The sequence below is a fragment of the Girardinichthys multiradiatus genome, chromosome 19 (assembly GCF_021462225.1).
Source record: "Girardinichthys multiradiatus isolate DD_20200921_A chromosome 19, DD_fGirMul_XY1, whole genome shotgun sequence".
NCBI classification, from domain to species: domain Eukaryota; kingdom Metazoa; phylum Chordata; class Actinopteri; order Cyprinodontiformes; family Goodeidae; genus Girardinichthys; species Girardinichthys multiradiatus.
In genome coordinates, this window is record NC_061811.1 from 29,572,019 (window position 1) to 29,596,426 (window position 24,408).

Consider the following 24,408-nt stretch of genomic DNA (forward strand, 5'->3'; position numbering starts at 1 on the left):
ATTGTGTTTCCTATTTAAGTGTTTGGTTTTGGAGACACGGCGTCTTACGTGAAAGCAGTAAGAGAGAAACTTGTGGCAGACGCAGAAAATCATTTGGTCAGAGTCAGACGGTTAATGTTCATAATTTAATCAGTTTTCTTCTTTTTACAGGAATGGCCCATTAGTGGTGGAAACTGGGGCCAAGGCACCCAGAATTACCCAGAGATCATCATCACAGGGTCCATAATTATGGAATATATAAAATTATTATTATTAGTGTATACCTTTTAATTCTGTACTTGTAACTCATGTTACATTAGCTTTTTCTGGTTCTATTTGAAAACAGGCATGCTGATGGGTCAATCAAGTTTTGGGATGCGTCTGCATGTAAGTGTTTCTTTTCTCATTTGTTATACCCTCACTGTCAAAAAACAAACGAGCTACACCTGAAGCACCCAGAAGAAAGAGTCCGATCCAAATATGTCCTTTCTGGAACATATGCAGACCACTAATAGGTTCGTAAATGATTTGATTTTTGAGGAGATGACAGCTGTAAAACAAAACAGCCAGTAAAATGCATAAAACGTGGCATAATGGGTGGTGCAAGGTGATGCAGGCAGTTGCTGGTGCACCCAACAGTCAGTCAAAGAAGTGAGTGAAGGTAGCCCTACAGATGATGAATTTGTGACATAATGTACCCACTGGTTCTCATTATGTTGTAATTTATGGTGCTTATTGGAAGATTTTCACTGTTTAAGCTCGACAACAAAGTTATAAATGTAGGTTTGAAGCATGGCTTGGTAGAGTTGACATAAACCCTCCAACTCCGAGTCTAGACCCTATATAGTGTGGTACGTAGTGAACACGGGTTAACAGCAGTTAAAACATAAAGGTTCATTTGTTAAATTAGGCAAAAGGACAATTAGTAGAGGATTTCAATTCATACCATCCAGCAATACTGTGCCACAAGCAGAATAGATGATAAGAAAATCTTTATTTCAGTCTGCTACTTGAGATTTGACTTGGAAAAAATAACTTGTAAACACTTCTGCCTCTGGCTTGTACAATGGGCTAGTAGAAGCAAAATTAGTTTAGTTTTTATATTTTCACCCAAAATGCAAGATGTGAAATCATTTATATCCCCTCATTGACTAAATCATTGGCGAAGGCCTTTTCACCAGTACAGCAAGCCCCAAGACACCATTATAAAAGCCACGCAGCTCTCCACTCATCCAAGTCTGCCACGCAAATCTTGTTTTGACTTTACAAAAGCGGAAATGGAAAAAGTGGACTTTGCTGTGGATAGATGAGTGGAACAAAAGTCTGGGGCTTCACTTTCTGTCAAGCATTGTGGAGACAAATGATGCCTTGGAGGTTTGTCACCCTGACACACACAAACTTTCTTTTGTAAATGGCAAACCTTTCAAATTGAACTGCATCATCGAAAAAGAGGGCGGCTTGGTGGTCAAGGAAAGAACATCTTCAGGAATCCATTTGAATCTGTGTTTGAAACTTTAAACAATAAGTTTCTGACTTCAGAGACCCAAATATTCCATAGAAACTAACATGTTAGATGTTGTGGTAAAACCAGGTGTCGGTCTTGTTTTTCCTTGGAGATACTGGGTAAAATGAAGCTACCAGTAAATGTCAAATGGAGGCCATTTTAATTGTAAATGATTAAAATCACAGAAACAAAACCCATTTTTCCCCCATTTCTCCTGAAGTGCTTCAGTAAGTTCATCTTTTGTCTGAAATTGCGGGTAGTTAACACCGTATTTTTCCTTTCTCTTTGTTTTCAAAGTAATGCTTCAAGTGCTGTACAAGCTGAAGACTGCCAAGGTATTTGAGAGGGCCCGAGGTAAGGAGGAGAAGCCGAACACCGACATAGTGGACGAAGACCCGTTCGCCATCCAAACCTTGTTCTGGTGTCCGGAGAGCAGGATGCTCTGCGTGGCTGGAGTTTCTGCTCATGTCATCATCTACAGGTTCAGCAAACAGGAAGTCACCACTGATGTTGTTCAGGTAGATATATTAGAGGCTGAGAGAAATCAGACCTTTAATATTGCTTTGTATTTCTGGATTGTAGCGGCTTCTTAACTTCTAATATGAAATCCCGACCGATTGAGGATGCTCGTTTAGATTTAATAGATTCATTCAAATGTTTTTGTCTAAATGCACCTTGTGTTTGCGTGAATCTTCCAGCTGTTTTTAAATAATTGTTGTAATTATGTGATTATTCTCACTTACTAAAATGATTTCAGTTTATTTAGGCATGTGCCCCAAAGGCAGAAATTTCATCTGCTAATTTAAGCTGTTGCATGTCTTCGGCAAAAATCGTATCTTCTCCTGTCTTGTGTTCAGCTGCTTGAGGTACGGATGCAGTGCGAGTTCGGCGAGGTAGACTCCCCCGATCCGGGAGGAGAGCAGACCCCCACCCTGCCGACCTCTGCAGCTTCCTCCAGCCCTCAGGAGGCCGAGCCTCCAAATCAGCTCTCCGCAGGCATCAACTCCTCTGAAGGACCCAGAGACAATATACCATGCCTACAGTATGGCCAATTTTTGGTTTAGTTGTTTTTGCAAAAAAATTCTCATTTTTTTTCTACATGGTTGATGTCTTTGTGAATCTAGTTGTTTCTAAAAAAAAAAAAAAGAGTAAATGGTTTTAAAAAAACTAATAAAACTAAAGTAAGCGATGTTTCAGTTTACTCTCTCCAGAGCTTAGTGGTGAAATAAAACTGCCAATAAAAAAGATCTTGGAAATAATAAAGCTGTCTTGACAGTGAAAGGTTTAGCTGTCAGTGAGGCCTAGCTACCATGATGGTGATCATTCATGCTGGTGTAAAGTACAGCCTGCAGTGTCATCCTGCTGTGTGTTTGATGCAGGGTGCGGAGCTCCCCGCTGAAGCAGTCTCCGGGCTACCAGGTGGAGCTGGTGGTCCAGCTGGTGTGGGTGAGTGGGGAGCCGCCTCAGCAGATCACCAGCCTGGCAGTCAACTCCTCCTTTGGTCTGTAAGTTTCCACTGGGTGTTTTGGTACCAGATCACATTCCTGTACAGGGTTCCAACGTCCGTCCTTAAAAGTCTGCAAAAGCATAACAATTATTTTTTATATTTTCCAAGTTTGGATAAGTTAGCAAAAAAAAAATGACAATTAAATACATGTTGAAACAGTTTTCAGACTTCATTTCTTATCCTGTTATCTAAAAGATAAAAATATGTGTCGATTAAAAAATGGATTGATTATGTTTATAATCATTTTAATGTTTGTGTTTACCAACAGATAAAAACAAACTTTAAAACGAACCATTTCATTGTTTTTGGCTTGTAGGTCCTTTTACGTCTAGCTTTTAAACTGAACCTATGTTTTTTCTTTTAACTGGGTTCAGCTTTGATGCCAAACAAAGCAATAAAATTCTACATTTGTTTAAGATTTTGTTTAAATGAAGGTATCACTTCATACCTCATTTAAATAAAATCGCTCAAATATAGATCACAAACTGGGATATATATTTGAGCTAGAAGAATCCAATCTAGCCCTCTAGCTCACCAACATGGAGGATGTTGGTGAGCATGCTTATTTCAGTGACACATTGCAATATATTGTGCAGCTCTACATTCAACCATTTTCCTTCCATTCCACAATCATGCACTACTTTGTTGCTCTATCATGTACAATTGCAGGAAAATACATTGACGTTGTGGTTGTAGCATGAAGGCACTACAAACGGAAGCTGTCTGAATCATTGTGTGGCATTTTACTTGTTTTTCTTTCTACCTCCTGTCTCTCAGTGTGGTGTTCGGAAACAGTAATGGTCTGGCCGTGGTGGACTACGTCCAGAAGACCCTCCTGCTCCACATGGGAACTTCGGAGCTGTACAGCCCATCTGACCCCTGCCAGAGGCAGCCCCACTCCCCACGTAAACCACGACAGCCTTCTGGAGGCGAGTTGCGCTCCACTAATTACACCCGTCTCATTTTTCTTCTGCTCTGTGCCTCACCAAGTATTGCTGGAAAACTGCTCCCAGTGCAGCGAAATAACTGTATATGCAGTTAACACACAGCTTTTTTGCTGCAGTTTTGATGTCTCTTCATAAAGCCAAACTTGATCGGGCTGCTGGAGGTGGAGCTGGAGGTATTGGACAGGCAGAGCTGACACTTGGCAGCTGCCCTGACTTCACACCATGAGCACTTAACCCTGCTGTAGCATATCTCCCTCAACAGGGGGCATCACTTACAGATTGTCCATCTGTTCAGTAGGATAGTGCAAAGACAGCAGAGAATGTGCATGTCAGTAATGCTGCATCATAACTCTGCTGTCACGGACTTATCTTCTGATTCCTTTAAGTGATAAAATATTACACAAGCTTTGTTTACCTCCCTGTTAAAACCCTTTTTGTCTCTGTCTTTTGTTTTATTTTTTTGTATCATAATGATGGTGAATGACGTATTCCTTCTCTTTATTCAGAGGCTTTGTGCTACATTCAAGATTGAACCTCAGTTTATTCTTGTTAGACAAGATATAGTTAACTGACTCCAGTCACAGCTCCGATCAGGATCTTTCAGCAGATTTCTTTGAGCAGTATTAGACTTTAAACTAGAGGTGGGCAGCTTCAGTGCTCTTGGACCACTGCCCTGCAGGTATTAGATGTGTGTGCCTGCTCCAACACCGGATTCAACACGTCTTGTAGGAGCATGCTAATAATGCATTCCTTTTAAGTCAGCTGTGTTCAAGCGGGAAGTCCTAAAACATACAGGAGAGCGGCCCTGGAGGATCTTATATTAGCGATTACTGCAGCTAACGGGGCTGGCATTACTAAAACACCAGTTTCTATGTGTATTCCCTTGAGAGTGTAGATTTCTTGGATTTTCAAAAGGCTGGCATTTGCAAATGCAGCGTGTTCAAAAACGGCCAGACAAATAAAACAGAACAATTTTACTTTAGTCTATTTAGCCTTCCTGTTATCTGGTAAAACTCACTCTTTTGCGGCTTCAATGAACCGATTTCATTTTAAATACCTTCTCACATCTCTGTACCCCCACTGAATTTTCAACACCTGACCGATATCGGAACAAATGAACTTTGGTTCATTTTCGCTCTGTAACAACTTCCACACCAAAGAGTGTTTTTTTTTACTGAGGCTTCGTAGCGCTCATGTTCATTGATTGGGATAAAAAGACCCCCAGTCCAGACACCGGCTGATTTCTTGGTGCATCTCAAATTACGGGGCCTGAAAATGTTTAGCTAGTTACTATTGTAGCAACGCAATCGGATACTAGTGCATCCCTTTTTCTGTTCAGAAACAAATTCAGCAGCAGGCCTGGGATAAGCTGTGCTATTTTTTTTTGGGAGTTTGCACTTCTAATTTTCACTCATTTTTTTGTTCTGTCTCAGTGGTTTTCAGTGTTGTTGGTCTCTCTGTGTGATTTTTGATAAAGGCATTCCAACTGCTACGTCTCACATGTCCAGACTTTCTAACTTGTATTCTCAGTGTGTGAAAAAACGTCGCTCCTCTCACTTCAGTAAGTCCCATTGTGTCAGATTTGTATTCCTCTTCCCACACTATTGTTTTACTCTCAGAAGCTTTCCCTTTCTCTGACGAAGATACACTCCCTGGTTTTGGTTTGGAGCGGCCGCCTAAGATCTCCAAAACTCATGGTAGTTTTCAGCAGCCACATGAGGGATGAATTTTTGTTTTACTAGAATCGAGGTCAGTGAAACAAAATCAGGCCGTGTATCTTTCAACTTGGCTTTCAGTGAAACAATACAGACATGGTTGAATTATCAGGATTTGGTCTAGATTTGTGCTTATTTGGTATATTGTAATAGTAGCCATCCCTGCAGCTTTTCCAATAGTTGACCCACCATCAGTTGCCTCAGATATAGGAAATAGATTCTTTGGGCTTGCAAAGGAGTAGATTGGACTCACTTTTTTCAATCACTATTTACTGCAGGACTTTGTGATTCCAACGACGGGTCTAACAACTCAGAGGACCGGTGCAAATCCCCCACATCAGGTGAGCCTCTTCGACAAAACCATCACCAAAAAAAGTTTGTTTTGTTAAGCATTTTTTCCAAATGCTGCTATTTATCATCCAGGATCTACCTCACCCTGCAATTCAGATGATGAGCGAAAACAAAACTTCATAGAGAAGGGTACCGTATCTTTCAGTGCATGCACCCTCTTAACTCCAGCAAATCATAAATGGCTGAAGACATCTGATTTGTCTTTTTCCCCGAACCTTATTTCCAGTGAAGTTCAAAAGCAGACGCTTTTCCAAGACGGTTGCCAATGACTTTGGTACTGTATCTTTCCCGTGCATTCTCTGGTTACTCACTGTTTCTCTCCATGAATGACGGCGCTCTAACCACACTGTGCATTGATCCTCTGCCAGTCTGTGCTTATTGTGCCTATTAAAGACAGATTTTCAGTCGAGACGTGGATTTTTACTGATGGCATGGCTGATATAAAAATAATCATACTTTGTTGATTTCATGACAGGATACCTTTCAGATTTTTTTTTTTTTTTTCAGAATTTCTATGCAAATTCCTGTTTTGATCAAATCACTACAAACTTGATACACACCTCTACAGATTATTGCTTGGGGATATTTTATCTGATGCTTTTTACTTCTACTCCCCAAAGTAAAGAAAACCTGCCACCCTGCCTCAATATTTGTAACACTAACCACTTTAATTCTCTTTAATTGTCAATTCCAGCTGTATTTCCCTTTCTAGGGGTTCGATTCAGTGTAATTCTTTGGCTATCTACTCATTTTTTTTTTCTTGACGCCTACTCTCTTTGCATAACAATGTTCACTGAATTATAATTACCTTATTTCTCAACTGCTTCTTGCTTTGTTTGACAGCGCAGGTTCCTCTGCAATGCTTTTCTGCTTCATCTGTATTCTTTTGGTGGTTTTGAGGGTGGTCGCAGACTGCTACAGGCAACTTTTGGGGGACTGGTGTTTTGGAATGGCAACACTCCTGGTAGCAATGCAAAAAGAACAATCATTTGCTTTATTTCTTATTTGTTTTAAATATAAACATTTTGTTTTATATTCAGAATCTTGTTTCGCTCAAAGCAAGCTGTATGCACTGTATAGAATAAAAGAGCTTCTTTACATTTTATCATGTTACACCCAGAAACTTTCATGCATTTTATTTGGCCTTCATATGATAGACCAACCCAATATAGTGCATAATTATGAAGTAGAAAGAAAAAACTATTTTTTATCTGCAAATTAAATCTAAACAGTGTGGCATGCTTTTTTAACCCCACTTCCCTGTTTTTATGCCAACCATTGCAACCAAGTGACTTCAGAAATCACCTCGGTAGTAAATTGAGTCCACAAGTATGTAGAGGAAGTAGTTTGAAGATTGTAAAATAATATCCCAACCTTTGAACATTTCTCAGAGCACTGTTCAATTCACCATTTGACAACAGAGTATGGTACAACTGCAAGCCTACCTAGGCAAAGCAGTTTTGGAGGAGCTGCAGAGAGCCACGGCTCAGGTGGGAGCGTCTGTCAACACGATGGCAATTAGTTGTGCACTTTTACAAATCTGGCTTTTATGAAAGAGTAGCCAGAACAGAGCCATTGTTGAAAGAAATGAATGCATGCCGCACTTTTCAGATGTTTTCTTATCATGCACTATTTTGTGTTGGTTTCATAAAATTTCCATTTTAAATCTTATATCCGGGTGAGACGAGAGTAGAAGGCCGTTCATGTAAATAAGCCTCAACAGTTGTCATACAGTTTGTATCATCCCTCTTAAAGCAAAAATGAGAGGTTTCTTGAATGTTCCACACTGTTCAGTATATGCCGCTTATTTCTGGAATGATCATTGTCATTTATCTGAGCAGGTGCTCAAACAACGCTCCTTTTAAAATTAGGGGTATTTGTTTCTGTTACAGCCAAGATGTCACGGAAAATTAGCTCATCTGGTGAGCAAAAGCCAGAGCTGGGTAAGCCAACACATGAATATAAGAATTTTGCTATTTTAACTTCTTTCTTCCTTATTTTAACAGGAATTGATTTTTTCTTCTTGTATTGACTTTAACGCTGTAAGAGTACATATATGAAAGTATTGCCAATTGTTTAGCAGCGTGTTTGTCCTGCTGTCTTTGCACCGTAACTTGAGCTGAACACTGTCTGTGTCTGCCCTGGGCGCAGAGGAGAGGTCCCAGCGGTGGTCCACTCGGACCTGTAAATCGCGCTTTTGTAGTGTGAAAAATGGCAAGATGGCAGCCAGGATGACCCAGAAGTTGAAAGTACTTAAAACAAATTCAGGCCCCAACCGATGTGAGTGGACCAGTCGTGGCATAACTTCGGCTGAAGTGGGATAACTCGTACTAATCCCCACAACAAGGGCTTTTATTCTGAAATTTGATAACATGTGACACTAATCCTAACACCATGATTGTGTCCTTTCTTTTTTGAGGAAGCTCGTCTTGCTTTGGTGCACCTGGCATCCAACATCTTGCCTTTCCTGTTTCCAGTTTCTCTCTTGAGAAGAACTCTGGTGAAGGGCGGTGTATTGTCTTCCACCCTCGCCTAGTTTTTCTGTGGAGATCCCCTTAGTAACTTTTTGAAGGAGATAAACCTTGTGCATCGGCTGCAGTTTTTCACATTGAGATTGTTGCCATGTTTATTCTTACCAAAGCAAATTGGAGCATTATAAACCAAAATGCATGCTTGGTTCAACATGTCTCAGTGTGAAAAAGCCTTCTGGTCTGTCCTTAACAAAGGGTTTGCTTTGCGCTATCTGCTTGGTTATTTACAAATGAGATGAGAGGTGTGTTTTTACACAACATGACTCTAACCTGGGGGCTGACTTTCCTGTTAACATGTGAAACCCTCCCTTGTCATTTTACCCGAATTGTTTCCTGATTGTATCTTTTTTTTTTTTCTGTCCGCAAACCTGCTGTCCAGATGGAAAGGATAACGCATTTACCCGCTCACGGAGCTCAAGTGTAACCAGCATAGACAGAGAATCTCGAGAGGTCATCTCCTCCTTTTACTTCTGTGAGAGTTTCCCCAAGAAGTCAGACAGCCTGGTCAGCCCCTGCCTGTTAGTGGGGACCACCCAGGGCTCTGTGATGATGGTGGCCCTCTGCCTGCCACCAGGCAGCGAGCAGAAAGTCCTGCAACCAGTCAGCTTCGCCACCTGCGGTAAGAAACGCACAAACAGTGCCACTCAAAAGTACTGAGCATGTACTTCTTGAACTTTTCATATTTTATCTGGATAAAAGCTCATACATTTTATTGGGATTTTATGTGAGTAGACCCAGGCAAAGTAGTGTGTAAGGAAAAGGTTTTCAAACTTTTTTACAAATAAAAACCGGAAATGTTTAGCATGCAGCTGCATGTGTCTCCACTAGCTTTGCAAATCTAAAGACTGAAATCTTTCCATCTTTCCTCGTTTTCTCATTCCAAAATAACTTCTGTGAACATTAGTTTTCAAGGCTTGTCATATTCCCAGTTAGTTTTAGATCTAGACATTGACTAGGTCATTCTAACACATGAATAAGCTTTGATCTAAACCATAAAACTTTAGCCAGGGCTTTATGTTCCAGGTTGTTCTGCTGGAAGGTTAACCTTCACCTCAGACCTTCTGTAGCCTCTAACAGGTTTTCTGCGATGATTGGCACTCCTCTAGAGATACCAGAGGCCTTTTGGTTGCTTCTTTGATTAGTGCGCTCCTTGTCTTAGTCTTAAAGTTGTGTCACACTCTTTCCATTTTTGGATGAGGGATTGAACGGTCTTCCATTAGATGTTCAAAGCCTGCGTTACTGGTGGGTCTACATTCCCTTTGTAATATTCACTACTTTGTGTTAGTCTTTCACATAACATCTCAATAAAATACGTTGATATTTGCTTTTGTAATGTGACAAAATGTGAATATTTTTGTAAGCTAAAATTATTAATGTGCAACTCTTTATTTTTTGAATAAGTTTACATTTATCATTTCATCCACATCCTCTTTGGTAATGCTGCTGTTGTTCATAACCTGAATTTGCAGGCACCTTGGTCAGACTCAAAGGAGGTATCCTGACTATGGCTCTTCTGGATGCTGGTGGAACTCTGCTGCCCCCTTCCGACGAACCGTGGTATGACCCAAATGCCTCAGACGAAGAGAAAGAGAAGGTGCGGAGGCGTAGGCCAGCCACCCCTCCATCTTCACAGGAAAGCCAGGACACTCAGTTTGCTGTGCTGTGTTCAGAGAAGCAGGCCAAGGTGGTGGGCATGCCTTCCCAAACCCGCATCTACAAACACAACATCACAGAGACCTCTTTTGTGCTGCGGGCTGATGTGGTACAGACGGGTGGGGCTTACTGCATCGCCTGTTTCTGTGCCAACGGTCACATTATGACTCTGAGGTATCTCCTTTGCTTGCTGCAGTTGCTATTACTTTGTAGTTTCAATATCTCTGACCAAACATCACACCTCTCTTTGAGCAGCATGTGATGTGTGGTATGTGCATGTGGTTAATGAAGCAGTAAATAGAACTTGTAAAAGTACCACATCCCTCTAATACTGTTTTGTCTTATAACAGTTTGCCCAGCCTGCGACCTCTGCTGGACGTAAACTACTTGCCGCTGACAGACATGCGGATAGCCAGAACGTTTTGCTTCTCTAACTTGGGCCAGGCTCTGTACCTAACCTCCCCCACTGAGATCCAGAGGATTACCTACAGCCAGGAGACTTGTGACAACCTTCAGGTCAGACAGCAAGGACTTGCAAAATTTGGCAAACGATTGATTTACCCATGCAGGTATTTTTTATGATGAGTGAAACCAGAAGTCTTGGCTAGAGCCTTTTGAAAGTTTTCATAGCTAAGAATATCTGTCTCTTACAACCACAAACCTCAGCGTATATTAATGTGATTTAATCCAATAGACCAACAAAAGTAGTAAAAAAAAAAAAAAAAAAAAAAAAAAACGATGCATAGTTTTCTAATTTTTTATTTTTACAAATAAGTGTGAGAAGTGTGGTTCATATTGGCTTTCAGCTCCTTTTACTCTTCATACCCCTAAATAAATGCCAGAGCAGGGTTGTGTTGTAAAATAATTACTCAGATTGTAAACGTATCAGGCATTACCGTTCAATCCATCATCTGACCTACAACTACATTGAAGTCCACCTAAACCTACTGGCCAGACAAGCATTAATCAGAGAAGCACCCAGGGTAACCCAGGTAGCTGGTAACCCTGGAGGAGCTGCAGAGAATCTGTTGACAGGGCAATTATTAATTATGGCCACCACAAATCTGGGATCAAGAAAACCCTAAGTTGTCCATTGGCAGTCTGGCGCAAGCTGTGAAGGAGACACAGCAAACGTGGATGAAAGGACTCTGGTTTCTTGGCCAACATGCAAAACTATATTTGTGATGCGAAGCTTTGCACATTACCATGACCACTAACTTCACTGTGAAATATAGTGGTGGCAGTATCATGCTGTGGGGTGCTTCAACAGGGACAGGGAAGCTGGTAAGATATTTGATGCCCATATTATTGCAATGGATTTTATTTTGGTAAAGAGAGCTGAATATAAATGCATGCTACCCTTTGTTTAAAAAAATATCTGAAGCCTTGTATCCTTTTTCTTTCACTTCACAAATATGCACCACTTTGTGTTGGTCTGTCACTTAAAATCTCAGTGAAAATAAAGCTGCTGTTAAGTTAGTTTGGTAAGATTTTGAGACATTATTGAGGTTTTCAGTAATATTAATAAAGTTTAATTCCCCTGCTGGGAAATCCATCATTTTAAGACTTGGGTTATTTTATGTTTTTAAAAATGACGTTTATTGCTCAAACTCAGTACCTTCAGAGAAAATATATTGTAACAGACGTGCTGATGCTCTTGTCCTCCTCAGGAAATGCTCAGTGAGTTATTTACCCCTGTGGAGACGCCGGAGGCTCCAAACAGAGGCTTTTTCAAAGGCCTTTTTGGCGGAGGAGCTCAGTCTTTGGACAGGGAGGACCTCTGTGAGTGCACAACGTCCTTCAGTATTACATAAGGGCTCTTCTGATCTTTTACATCACATTAAGATAATGCCTTCACTCTGTTTACAGCAGAGTTTTCCATTAGTGTCCCTCAGATCCTTTTACAGCCCTTTGATTTCTCAATAGACCTCTAATATTTGGCCAGCTGCTTTCCTGCCGTTTAAAGCTACTACCAAGACTTTTTCTTAAACTCGGTCACCTTACATAAAGTTTGTCCAACAAACAACATATCACTGTCAGTTTTATGTGTTTTTGGTGCTAGTTTGTTGTTATTTATTCAAAATAAAACCTGGCCTCAGAATTAAGCCTCCATGCATACATGCATCTGGTGACATCACGTAAGGCAATTTCCAATCTTGTTTCTTCCTCTATTTTCGATGTTTTCAATGAAATTCCTGCCTTAAAGACGTTTCCTTCTATTCTGTAGCAAAACGTTTGAGCCATATGTGAAATGATTACATGGATTTCAGGACATATTTTTATTATAGTTTTTTTTTTTGTTCTTTGCTAGTCGGTGAAACAACGGCTGGTAAGGCCTCGCGCAGCCTGGCCCAGCACATCCCCGGCCCAGGCGGCATGGAGGGCATGAAGGGAGCGGCTTCTGGGGTCGTGGGAGACCTCGCCCGTGCCAGAGTGGCACTGGACGAGAGAGGGCAGAAACTGGGAGAACTGGAGGAGAGGACGGCAGCCATGATGGCCAGCGCAGAGTCCTTCTCAAAACACGCTCACAACGTATGGAAAAACCTACATTTCACCCATTTCTTTTTTTTTTTTTGTTTAGGAAATTTCAGGCCTGCAATTAATGTCTAACTGTTATTTCTATTAATGTATCTCCTCAGATGATGGTGAAGTACAAAGATAAAAAGTGGTACCAGCTCTGATGACAGCGAGTGGAGCGCTGGACTCTGTTATCATACACACCAGTATCTCTGAGGAGCTGGGGCTCCTTCTCTTTTCTTCTGTTTCTTTCCCCATGGGTGGTGGAGGGGGTGGGGATTTTGGCTCTGCTCAGCCCAATATCTTCGACCTTCATTACTCCAATCAACAGAGATGAGAAGTCAGGTCTTTTCACCCTAAAGTTCTTTGGCTTCTCTTCTTCCGTTTCACCTGAGAGCGATAGAAGATCAGTGCAGACCTGCAGAGATGGAACCTTTCACATTTGTCATCCACTCGAACATGCTCCATACACACACACACACACATACACACACACACACACACATATCTTCAAACATGTTGAGGAAGAAAGGACAATTTTGTAAAAATAATGTTCCTGGCCTGGCTGCACTTTTTTTTTTTCCTTTATAAGCCCTTTATTGTGTCTGCCGAACACAGTGAACTTAAATGAGGAGAAAAGTCTGATCCTTCAAGACGAATCAAGAGTGTGTATGTTCCATAGGAATGACTGTGATGGACTTCTGTTTGGTTTTTTTGTTCTGAATCGTTCTTTTTGTTCGTTCTCTTTGTTTTGTCTGTACTTTTTTTTAATGTTTTCTTCATCTAGAAAGGCCTTTAAGCACTTAAAATAGTAAAACCGATAAATTAGACAGAGAGATGATGAATCTGTTGCCTCCTAACTGAACAAGGGCTGGTAGTTCAGTAGCTAATCACCAACCTTTTCACAGCTACCAAGCTGCTTTAGGCAAGAATGTTTTCTGAGAGTCACTTTGGGTTTTATTTAAGAAATAGAAATATTTTTGCCATTGTAGATTATGCAGGAAGATTATGTGTTGGGCATTAAATGAGCAAAAAAAAAAAGTGCTTTAAATGTTTACCCCCGATGAAGAGTTTACATTGTTCTCCCTAACAAATTGTTTAGTTGATACACTGGAAAACCCCTGAGGGTCTTAGGACCTTTGGCTTTCAAGGGGTTGTTTTGGTCCGACCATGTGTTGACAGGCTAAACAAAGTTGCATTAGTTGTGTATTTTGCTTAGACGTTTTTTGGGATATAAAGCAACCTTTTTTACATCCTGTTGTAGCTGAAGTTGATTTTTGTCTTGTTTCTCAATGCATATTGAAGAAAAAGCGTGTGCCTCTTACAGCACAACGGAAGAGATGATGCTGTGTTTGCATTCGTAGCTGCCGGTTGACATGACCGAGCTCAATGAAGTGCTCCACACAGTGCCACAGATCGTGTCCTTATTAACACTGTCTCTCTTTTTTGCCCCATGGCGTACATACGCTAACCTCTAGCTATGCGTGTACTACTGTGACTTGCAAAAGTGTTCATCCCTAATGAGCTTTTTCACATCCACCGACACAAAGCAATGCTAAATTGTGACGGCGTAGGAATATTAAACATGGTTTTCATATCTTTTTACAAACAAATCTGTGAAGTGTGGCATGCTTTGGTTTTCAGCCTCCACCTTGTAATTACAGGGTTTTGGTGAATGTCTCTACCATTCTTCTTTGTCAGTTTGGATGTGAACATCAATCTTACTTTTGCTAAAGATTTTCAATTAGATTTTGGTTTGGACTTTGAGGACCATTCTGACAAAGCAATATGCTTAAATCTAAACTTCTGGCTGTTTTGTTTTGGGTCTCTATCGCCCGTTGCCACAGTTGGAACCCTTTTTGCATCCTCCATCCATCTCCCCCATCTACCCTGCTACCAGCTTCCCTGTCCATGACAAGAATTCACACTGCATGATGCTCCCACCACCATGTTTCAGTGTTAGGATGGTGCGTTTAGGGCCGTGAGGGCCGATGTCCTGCATGTTTTAGATGTCTCCTTAAAGCGGGGAAACATCTAAAATGTGCTGGACACCGGCCCCCGGGACCGACTTTGGACACCCCTGGTTTAGGGTGATGTGCAAAGTTGGTTTTCATCTCCAGTCTTCTGAGAGATGTTCAACGCTTGGAATATTGTTTTATAGCCTAACTCTGCTTTAAATCTTTCGACAACTGCATCCCTGACCTGCCTGCTGTGTTCCTGCTTTGTGCTATTTGTTCACTTTAACTACACACAATTGCACTCTATTTGCTAATTATGTGACTTTTTATTTAGTGCTGTCAGAGGAAAGGGGGGTGAACAACATACATGCCACAATTACTTTATTTTTATTAGTCAAACATAATAAAAATCGACACAATCCCAACAAAATATTGTTTTTGAAGACAATTGTTTTTTTGTCGTAACATAAAATACAAAACAAAACTCCAAGGGATTTGAATGCTCTTGGTAAGCACTGTAGAGGTGTGTGTTTGTGAACATGCATGTATTGAGGAATATATGTCTGGCCGCCAGCGTTCATAGCACCACATTGCTGCAGTGCATAACAGCAGATCTTTAAGAGGTTTCATTTTGCTGGAGTGTTTTTCCATTGGATCATTTTGTTCCCTTTCATTACCTGCAAGGATCTACTGCTGTTTGTGTTTTAATAAGGAAGCGTGTTTAGCTTTGCGTGGAGAAACGAGACGTTGTCAGACCAGATTGCTGCCAAATCTTGTAAATAGCAGGACGGTTTTACCGCGCAGGCTTAGGCAAGGTGACACACCATACGCGTCCGGCCATGTTCTTTTCTGACACCAAAGAGTTACCCTAATTCACAAAGTTGTCTTTATTTATATGTTTTTCCCTCCGAAATGATAAGAGCAAATTGTGACACTTGTCGGAGTCTACTGTGTACATGAAGAAGAGCAGGTTGACTTCTTTCATATGAGTAGGACAGTTTTTCACCGCCTCAACTTGCTTTGTTTTTGTTCAGAAGGGCGAGTTGGAAGAGTTTCATTCCGAACTGAATTATCCACCAGAGAAAACCCAGCCACGATCGACTGAAATAGAGAACCAACCGTGAAGTAAAAGCTGTTTGCTCGGTCACCAAAAGGTCTTACGGTGGATACAGCAGCTTGGAATGAAACCCTTCACAGCTGATTTTAATCTACTCCACTGTATACTACTGAGATCAACCCATTTGGAAGAGCAAAATAAGTGGGTTTTGCACTATTTTTTGTACTTTGTAATATTTTGTTATGATTTTTAATGTGCTTATTCCTGTCTTTGTTCTTTGAAGGACCAAAACATCGTATAACCTGTGCTTATTTGTCATTTGCTGATTATTTCTTCATTCTCAGATTTGTTTTTCATGTCAGATTAAAGAAACTATGAAATATTTATATTTGAAAACAAATATCTATCTATATATATATATATATATATACGTTTATTTCAACAATCTATTAAGGTAAGTAAATTTATGTAATTTTGAGATAGAGGAACTGATATTTATGTCCAACCAGTGGCTCTTCATCACTCATCGCAATCATGACAGACATGACAGTAAGCGTTTTCCTGTATGTAACCAAGTCACTCCTCAGATTTACAAAGCTTTGCTACTGCAACAGGATCACCTTCTGCTGGGCTGCTAGGTCTACAAAAGTGTGGCCTCAACTTTAAAGTGCTTCGGTTTGCAACCTGTACGTCCTAAATGGCCTCTTTTTGCACATTGAAGGATGCATGATATTAGGTGTTTACAAACTTGAAACCTCCATGTATTATCCCTCTTAGAGAGCGCCTGTCCTGGCATCTATATTTAGCATCGCGTTGAACAAAACCTAAAGTTCCCATTTCACTTCCTGCTTTCATTCAGTCATGCCAGTCGTAGACAAGGAGGTTGGGGGCGGAGGGTGGGCTATCTGTTAATGTTTGCTTCAGAGAACCACTTGCTCTTCCCCCCCCGCGCTGTAGAAACGCATCCCGAGTCGAGCAGGAGCGCTCTCGCCATACTTCCATCCAGCCGTCTCCTGGGATGAACATCTGGGGAGTTGCAGTATTTTCTTTGGCATTTTTTATTTTTTTTGTACAGTTTTATTAAAATCAATTTCACATGGATGTCTGACTTAATCTGCTGCCACAAACAATTTAGACTGTAGATACATTATATATAGATATCATTGCGCAATGTAAAAAATAAATGCAAAACCCAACATAGCGTTTGTCTTGTGTTTTCTGCTTTATGTTATTACAAAAAGATTATTTTGATGATGTTTTTGACATGCAGTTCAGGTCGGTATTGGTTTTGGACTGTTCTGTCCAAAATACATAAAAAAAAAAAAACACTACCAAAGTTCAGTATAAATATGTACCGAATATTTCTTAATAAAGCAAAATTACGTTTATTTATCATGTGGTTAGATGTCTGAGCGGAGTTAAGACAGATATACACGAATCCTTTATTTTCACAAATAAAGGATAAAACGGCTTCAAAGATTTGAAGAATTCCAACTTGGTGCACAAATGTGACTTAATTGTTCCTTTCCTCTTATACAAACAGTTAAAGACGCTTTGCCCAAAATTATTCGTAATTGATTCAGTAAATCTGGAGGCAAACACAGATTAGGATGATGGCAATTGGAGGCCTTCCTACCTCATTTTACATGGTTTTATCAAAGTTTGAGAGCTGTCTGTCTCGTTTCCTATCAGAAACAAATTTCTTTGTTGAGTGAAAATAATTTTCAATCTAAATCTGCCAACGATAAGAGTAATGTTGGGCTTAATTGTATTTCAATGACAGTTCCTCAGCAATTTCCAGAGAAAACACACTTTTTTTTTTGTCAATCTGGCTGGATAATTAATCACTGTTAGTACAATGTGCTTACTATTAGCTGGTGTCCAGGCATGAGCCCTGCTTTTAAGCAGAGTCCAGTAATTTTCACAGGGATTAAGCTTTGGTTCTTTCCACAAGCCTCATCTTAACTCCTCCAAACATTCTTGTCAGTTTGGCCAAATGGCTCCGGCTCTATTTTGTCTAACCCTAACACATTTTCCAGAAGGCTTGGTCAACCTTGAAGGTGTGAATTTTGAAGCAGGTGCTTTTGTTCTTGCTAAGCACGCTCTTGGCTCAAGTTTATGGTAAATTGGCTTTGTGTTTTTGGACAGAGACACTGAGGCTCCAGCATATTTAGGTTGAGGTGGTGGTTTCTTTTTGGTTCTTCCGCGTCGTAACACATTTCTTTTCGTTTGAGGAAGACATTTTGGTTTAATGGTCAAAATTTGATCACGTGGATGCTCCAGCAGTGTTGCAAAGATCATAAACGCAACATTACATTAAATTAAATTTTGTGGACCTGCACCTCTCAGACAGCCCTGCAGGTGGCAGCACGGTATTCTCGCCATCCAGCGGGGCAGGGAGCTACACTGGAGTCTGGAGCCAGGGCAGCAGCATCCTCACTCTGAACTGTCCAGAGAAGCGGAGGGACAGGAAACTTAAAACACGGCGTATGTGGACAACAGACTGAACTAAGTCTGTTGTCCACAGCTGGTTTGCAGATATTATTTTTTGTTTTTTTTTATCACTCCTGTTTGTGACAGCAGTCTTATGTGGGTGGCTCGTTTCAGCTGCTGCCTTCGCACTCAGCTCCGGATAAATGATGGAGCTCCGGGTCTTTCACCGCTGCGACGAATGAAACATAGAGGATGGATGCATCCTGGAGGAAGTGTTAACGTTGTTTCTTCTCTACTAAACACATTTTTTTTTAAATCTCTGGTTGAGAGAAAGTATCAACTTTAAGAGGTAACTAATTAGTATATTCAAAAAGTCTGAAAGTAGAACAACCGCTCCGGGTAGACTACTATTGTCTAAGACACACAGTTTTGTTTCTTCAAGCTGTCTATTTACCTCGTTAATGCACTTTTACGTGACGTCACAGGTTGAGGTCATCAAAGTCGGAACCTTCAGCTGGGTGCATTTATCTGCCAGGGGTCTTAACACCTCTGATCCCATCAGGTAACACTTATTTTTTCTGACTGCTCCATATATGAGGCTCACCAACAGATGTGGCCAATTTGGAGAGCTGAACCTGGATCTGTTTGTGTTGCATGGACCACTCAGCTGTAGTGCCAAGGGGGAGATCTTGATGATGAATTAAATTGGCCCTCGTTGATTCCGTTGTAAGATGAGCCAGGGGCCAAACCTCGTCCTGCAGTGGCTCTCGAAGCTCCACCTGGCCCAGTATGTCGAGTCTTTCCTTGACAATGGCTATGATGATCTAGAAGTTTGCAAGCAGATCGGAGAGCCAGATCTGGATGCGATCGGCGTTTACGTCAAGTACCACCGACACAAGCTGCTCACAGCCGTGCAGGAGCTCAAAGAGGAGGACAGAAGAAAACTACCAGGCTACTATTTCACCTTGGAGCCACTGGGTGCCCCTGCATGTCACCACACTGCCCAGTCTGACAGAGTGGGTAAACCTAGGTCACTGGGGTCACACACACAGACCACAGGTGTACACCAGGCTTCCTGTCCTGGAAACCACAACCTGAGATTCACAGACTGCAATGACTTTGTGACTTACCCCAAACTGAAGCTGAAGGTGCTGATAAGGGACAAACTAGCAAAGGATGGAATCAACTTGGGAGAAGCACCTTACACCCACAAGGTAGGAAACTGTCACCTTGTGTGTTTTGCTCTAGGTTCAGACTGAATGCTGGGTCGTCTAGAGCTGTCTCTTTGAGTTTAATATGCTCACTTTGCTGTGTGTGTGATGAGTGTGACAAATTTCTTTGATGCTGCTGACGTCCATTGATTCCTCTTTAAGGCTCCATGGATGTGTTGGTGTCTTGAGGCTGAGGCCTGCCGGGGATTCACTGCACTGTTAATGCACTCAGTCTTTTTAAATTAGGCTTTGCTGATTTGATTTGATTTAATTGCAAATGTCCACTGCCTTCTGATCTTTTCTGCAAATTTAAAGAAACTAGTAAATCACAGACTTAAAGGCACACTGACAATGATTTGGTGCATACCTTTTTTGCGAGAGCTGTTTTGAAAACTGCATGTGTCAAAATGTTGAATTGGTTCAGCTTTTAGGGTTCACCACAGAGAGACTGCAGCATGTTCCTGTGTGATCATCCATTGATGTTCTTGTTGAAAATAAGCCAATAAAATGCATATATGGATGATTACAGGCAAGTTTTTAGTCCAAACTCTTAATATAGCATCTTTAATTTCTCATCTATCGATTTCTACCTTTTAGTTGAATTTATGACCACCGTTTTGTCAATTTGAGCTGTGACATAAAAAGTCTGGAATGCACTTTGGGCTACAGACTTATTGTTTTAGTCTAGGTAGGTGGTGTGCAAACTTTTTGCCACATGGGCCGAAATCGGCAAGTTAAAAACTACTCAGGCACCAAGTTTTTGAGTGGTGTGAATCCTTTTCTTCTTATGTGTTCAGCAATAAATGCAATATGTTAATGACACAAATGAGTCTGAATTCTGTAGAAAAGAACAAAAGGTTGTAGGTCGGAAAAACAAGAGAAAATGCGTGCACTTTTTTAACTTTTTGGGTTTAATGTTTTCTGTTGTGTTGGCCTAGAAAATGTTTTTACTTTATTTCCACCAGCAGCAACCAGAACCTTCTTTGAAAAACTATGCTGCAATGAAATAAATAAAAAAAAACATGGCTGAATAAAGAAAAATACTTGGTGCTGAACCTAAAATTTTCCATTTAAGACGACATAAATTTGTCTGTGAAAATATCATCCTAAAAAAATTACAAAAAAGTTTCCATCTTTATCAGTTTCATTTGATGGAGGGCCAGATTTGCACCATTGTTTGACTGCAGTTGGGGGCCACACAAAATTATACCGAAGGCTGCAAATGGGGACAAAGTAGGGAACACTGCATACATACAGAAAACGTAGCTATGTGGTCTATATGCACACGCTATGTGTCTCAAAACTAACACTACAGGCACAGAAATGCTGATTAGAATTAATGGGAAGATGGATGGAGCACAATACTGAAGGAAAAGCTGTTACAGTCTTAAACCTTCACCTGTCTGCAGGACAACTGCCCTTAATATTCAGCCAGAACTACATTGGGATTGTTTTGATAAATGCATTTCCATGTGGTCCAGACCAAAATTAATTGAGAACCAGTGCCATGACATGGAAATAAGGTTTTAATTAAAAAAAATATGAAAAGGTTTGAGGATTATGAATACTTTTTACAATGCACTGTAGCCCTCACAGTTGGGTCAGCAGGATGAGAAGGTTTCCATTCCAGTCCTCTTTCTGTGCTGGTAAATGTTCTTCCATTACCTCTCCGCTACAGATCAAACCCATGTACTGTAGGTTAATTGACCTTTATCAACTTACTATAGTGGGAGTGTCAGAGTACATGTTGTTTGTCTCGTCTGTCTCTGTGCTGGGGGTCTGATGAACTGGTGACCTGTCCACGGTGTGACCTGCTTCTCTTCTTCTGACATCTGGGATAGGTTTTATCCCCTCTGTGACCCAGAACAGGTTGCATGTGGTATAGAAAATGCATAGACAGTTTAGTCTGAGAAAAATTGCTATAATCCATTGCAGACATAAGCTTAACACTATATACTTAATATATAACCAGCAACAATTTAAAGTTCCTCTGCAGACGGCAGACGCTTACTCAATCTGCACAGTGTGCTGAAAGTATTTAATATATTTCTCTTGATCCACTCCCTGCAGGACCAATTGGTTCATGAAGCTGCAGATGATAGTAGTAGTTTCTATTATATAATTAATTATAATTAATAATTTCTATTTGCCAAGTGCCAAAGTAATCAGAGATTTAGAGAATAAAAAAAATCTTCATATCTGAAAATTTACATACAATAAGATTACAATGTTTTTAAATATGTTAGGAAAGCCCACATAATCATGTCGTTGCTTTGTAAGCTACTGATAGCTTAGTTTACATTTGACTTAATGGAGGCGCACCTGTGGATGTACTTTAAGGCCGCCCCTTAAACACTCTGCTCCCTTGTGTGACTTCATAGAGTAAATTAAAGGAAATCAGCCATGATATCAGGAATAGAATTGTGCACCTTCACAAGTTTGATCCATCCTTAGGTACAATTTTAAATGCTTAAAGGTGCAGACTTTATCGGTTTAAACAGTTATAGACAAGTACAAAAACCATGGGAATGCCTGGCCATCGTACAGTTCAGGAACCGACGGGCTCTGTGTCCCAGAGATAAGCAAAGGACCTTGTCAATATGCTGACTGAAGCTGGCAAGAGAGTGTTCTGGTCCAAAGTGTAATGAGTCCTGTACCAACAAGGGCTGAAAGGCCACTCAGCAAAGAAGAAGCCATTAAAACAAAAGCAAGATACAGTTTGTAAATGCACAAAGGAGCAAGGACCTTAATGCTTCAAGATCTGTCCTGAAAAAAAAAGGAAAAAGTATCTACAGTGATGTCATTATTCCGGCATTCAGCAAAAAGAAATAATTTTGGGAATCCTAACTAACCTAAAACTGGGAATGTTTAGTTTAATTGAAAGAGAAAATTGCATCCGGTTTCAGCTGTTTGTGTGTTTCGGACCTGGCATCTGTCAGACCAGATGTTGCTTCCTGTGTGATTAAAAGGGTCTCTTCTATCTCTGCAAGTCATAAAGAATATATTTTTAGTGCCTGCAAACACAATCCTTAGCTGTATGCCAAATGCTCTTGTTTGCCTTTAGTGAAGATTACCCGCTTTGGCATATTGACCTTTTTTTTAATAACAAAAATCAAATTTTCATCTGCGGCGCAACAAGCGTTGAAGCGGTTGCTGTTTTCCCAATTTCACAGTTACAGGCACATGCAGCTCATGAAAGATTCAGTGGTTACTAACTACCAAGTGCAAAGACCCTTTTTAATTTAGATTTTTTTGGGGTGACTACACCGAGTAAATACTTTGTTAGATTTAAGCTTTTTTTCTTATCTTCTGGGACATCTTCAACTGAGTGTAAACGATCATCACTAACAAATCATGGATGTTCAGTTTTGGTTCTCCTGCCTTCTGTTCTGCTCTTAACGTTTAAAGCGTTGAGTCTTCACTCATGTTTCATGTCACTGGGATACAGGCCAGCCTATCTGACACATCAAATTGACCCTCTTTGGTGCATCTGCTGAGAAGGTGTGGCCATTTAATTAATTTTCAGTGTGACTGTGTGTCTCGGCTGGGCTCGGGAGTCCATCATCAGTGAGGAGGGATTTGAACCCATCCGCTGGGATTGATTGGCTGCACGTGAACAGCATTTTGGAGCAGTTTGGCCTTTCAGGTTCACCAGATTTAGTCCATTAAACAGGCTGCAGGTATGTAGGCCACTATTGCTATTTTTCCACTGATATAAGAACAGTAGCTTCAGGCCGAGTTAGACTCTTGAGATAATAGTTTTACGCCAATTGGGAGGAGGTTTTCACAGTATAACCTTCAAAAAAAATACAGAGGTATTTAAAAATTAGGAAGAAATGTATAATACAACCTAATGGTTTTTGTATAAAACCGGAAAGCAAGCATTTTTCAGCTGCTAAAATAATACACGATGGGATTACAATATTTTTATATTTATCTATTGTTTTGATTTTGATACATAGACTTAGAGGTGGGTGATAAGTCATAATGATTTCCCTGTAAATTTATTATGACAATTTTCAAACCATAGCCCTTAAAGAGAAATACATGAGAAATATGTTTGCCAAAGAAAACAGATTTCAAATCAGTTTGCGCAATTTTGCCAACTTGTGTCAATTACATTTAAAATGTAACACATAAAAAGTACACTCGGCGTGAGACTGTTTAGCCAAACTCAAAAACAGCTTTTTACTTAAAAAGATGAACAACACTCAGTTAAAGTATACTCTTGCTTATTAAGTTATTTTCTAAAGCTAAAGGAAGGAAAATAAAACTCATACGTGTGAAAGATTTTGTCCATTGCTGTTCTACGCTCTCTCGTACAGAGTTCCGCTAAATCTATTTCACTTTTGTCCAAAATTCGCTTCTTTTTCCAGTTTTATTGTTTTGAATTTCATATTTACAAGGTTAACACAATTTTAACCTAAAAAGCATCAAATCATATGGTTAATATACAACATGTAAAGATCTATAGAACAATAACAAAAATTTAACAGGGTTGATGAAATAATTCCCAATAAGAAAAACAAACCACACTGAAATATTTGCACTTTTTTGACATAAAAGTAAAACACTTAAGGTGTTCACCTAAGATTTTGTAAAGTTCCACCCATACAAAAACGTGGCGTTATCATTTATTTCTCAGGAGCTGTTGTCATTGCTATGGACTCTTTTTAAGAAGTTATTGAGCAGCTCACATCACAGAGAAACAGGAAGCTGCAGCGGCCAACACAGTTTCTTTTATAGACGATAAACAAATGCTCTGCTTTGGCAGATCATTAACATATTCTAATTATTCCAAAGCCAATACTGTCACATCACCCACCTCTACACAGGCTTATTAAAATCATAGTCCCACTCCTTGACTGATTTCTGTGCGTGTGACCATATTTCCAACAGCTGAATTTGTCTTTCTCTAAGATGTAGGGCCTCTTTCAGTTAGCTGACAGGCAGAGTGCAGCAACAGGCCAGGGAAAGATAATGTGTTACTTTTTGAAACATATGGGCGGAGAAATCTCTGGCTGCTCTGACAATTTCTCTGGTAT

At 40.3% G+C, this 24,408-nt stretch overlaps 2 protein-coding genes across 9 annotated transcripts in view; both read left to right on the plus strand.

The window, feature by feature from the left end:
• Positions 1-16,105, plus strand: part of stxbp5b (syntaxin binding protein 5b (tomosyn)) — a 38,753-nt gene extending 22,648 nt beyond the window's left edge. Inside the window, exons 13-29 of one of the 8 annotated variants that reach the window (XM_047344795.1) lie at positions 151-218; positions 326-366; positions 1,781-2,001; positions 2,341-2,525; positions 2,863-2,988; positions 3,768-3,919; positions 5,931-5,993; positions 6,076-6,132; positions 6,230-6,277; positions 7,896-7,946; positions 8,155-8,283; positions 8,914-9,153; positions 10,004-10,361; positions 10,538-10,703; positions 11,858-11,969; positions 12,499-12,719; positions 12,827-16,105. In XM_047344795.1, the coding sequence (XP_047200751.1) occupies positions 151-218; positions 326-366; positions 1,781-2,001; positions 2,341-2,525; positions 2,863-2,988; positions 3,768-3,919; positions 5,931-5,993; positions 6,076-6,132; positions 6,230-6,277; positions 7,896-7,946; positions 8,155-8,283; positions 8,914-9,153; positions 10,004-10,361; positions 10,538-10,703; positions 11,858-11,969; positions 12,499-12,719; positions 12,827-12,868 (2,280 nt within the window). In that variant the 3' untranslated portion in view covers positions 12,869-16,105. The remainder of the gene's footprint in view (positions 1-150; positions 219-325; positions 367-1,780; positions 2,002-2,340; positions 2,526-2,862; positions 2,989-3,767; positions 3,920-5,930; positions 5,994-6,075; positions 6,133-6,229; positions 6,278-7,895; positions 7,947-8,154; positions 8,284-8,913; positions 9,154-10,003; positions 10,362-10,537; positions 10,704-11,857; positions 11,970-12,498; positions 12,720-12,826) is intronic. The other 7 variants (XM_047344796.1, XM_047344798.1, XM_047344800.1 and 4 more) reach the window with 7 other exon arrangements.
• A 2,075-nt stretch (positions 16,106-18,180) lies between these two features.
• Positions 18,181-24,408, plus strand: part of LOC124855333 (SAM and SH3 domain-containing protein 1-like) — an 89,397-nt gene continuing 83,169 nt past the window's right edge. Inside the window, exon 1 of the mRNA XM_047345100.1 lies at positions 18,181-19,366. Within this exon, the coding sequence (XP_047201056.1) occupies positions 18,884-19,366 (483 nt within the window). The 5' untranslated portion in view covers positions 18,181-18,883. The remainder of the gene's footprint in view (positions 19,367-24,408) is intronic.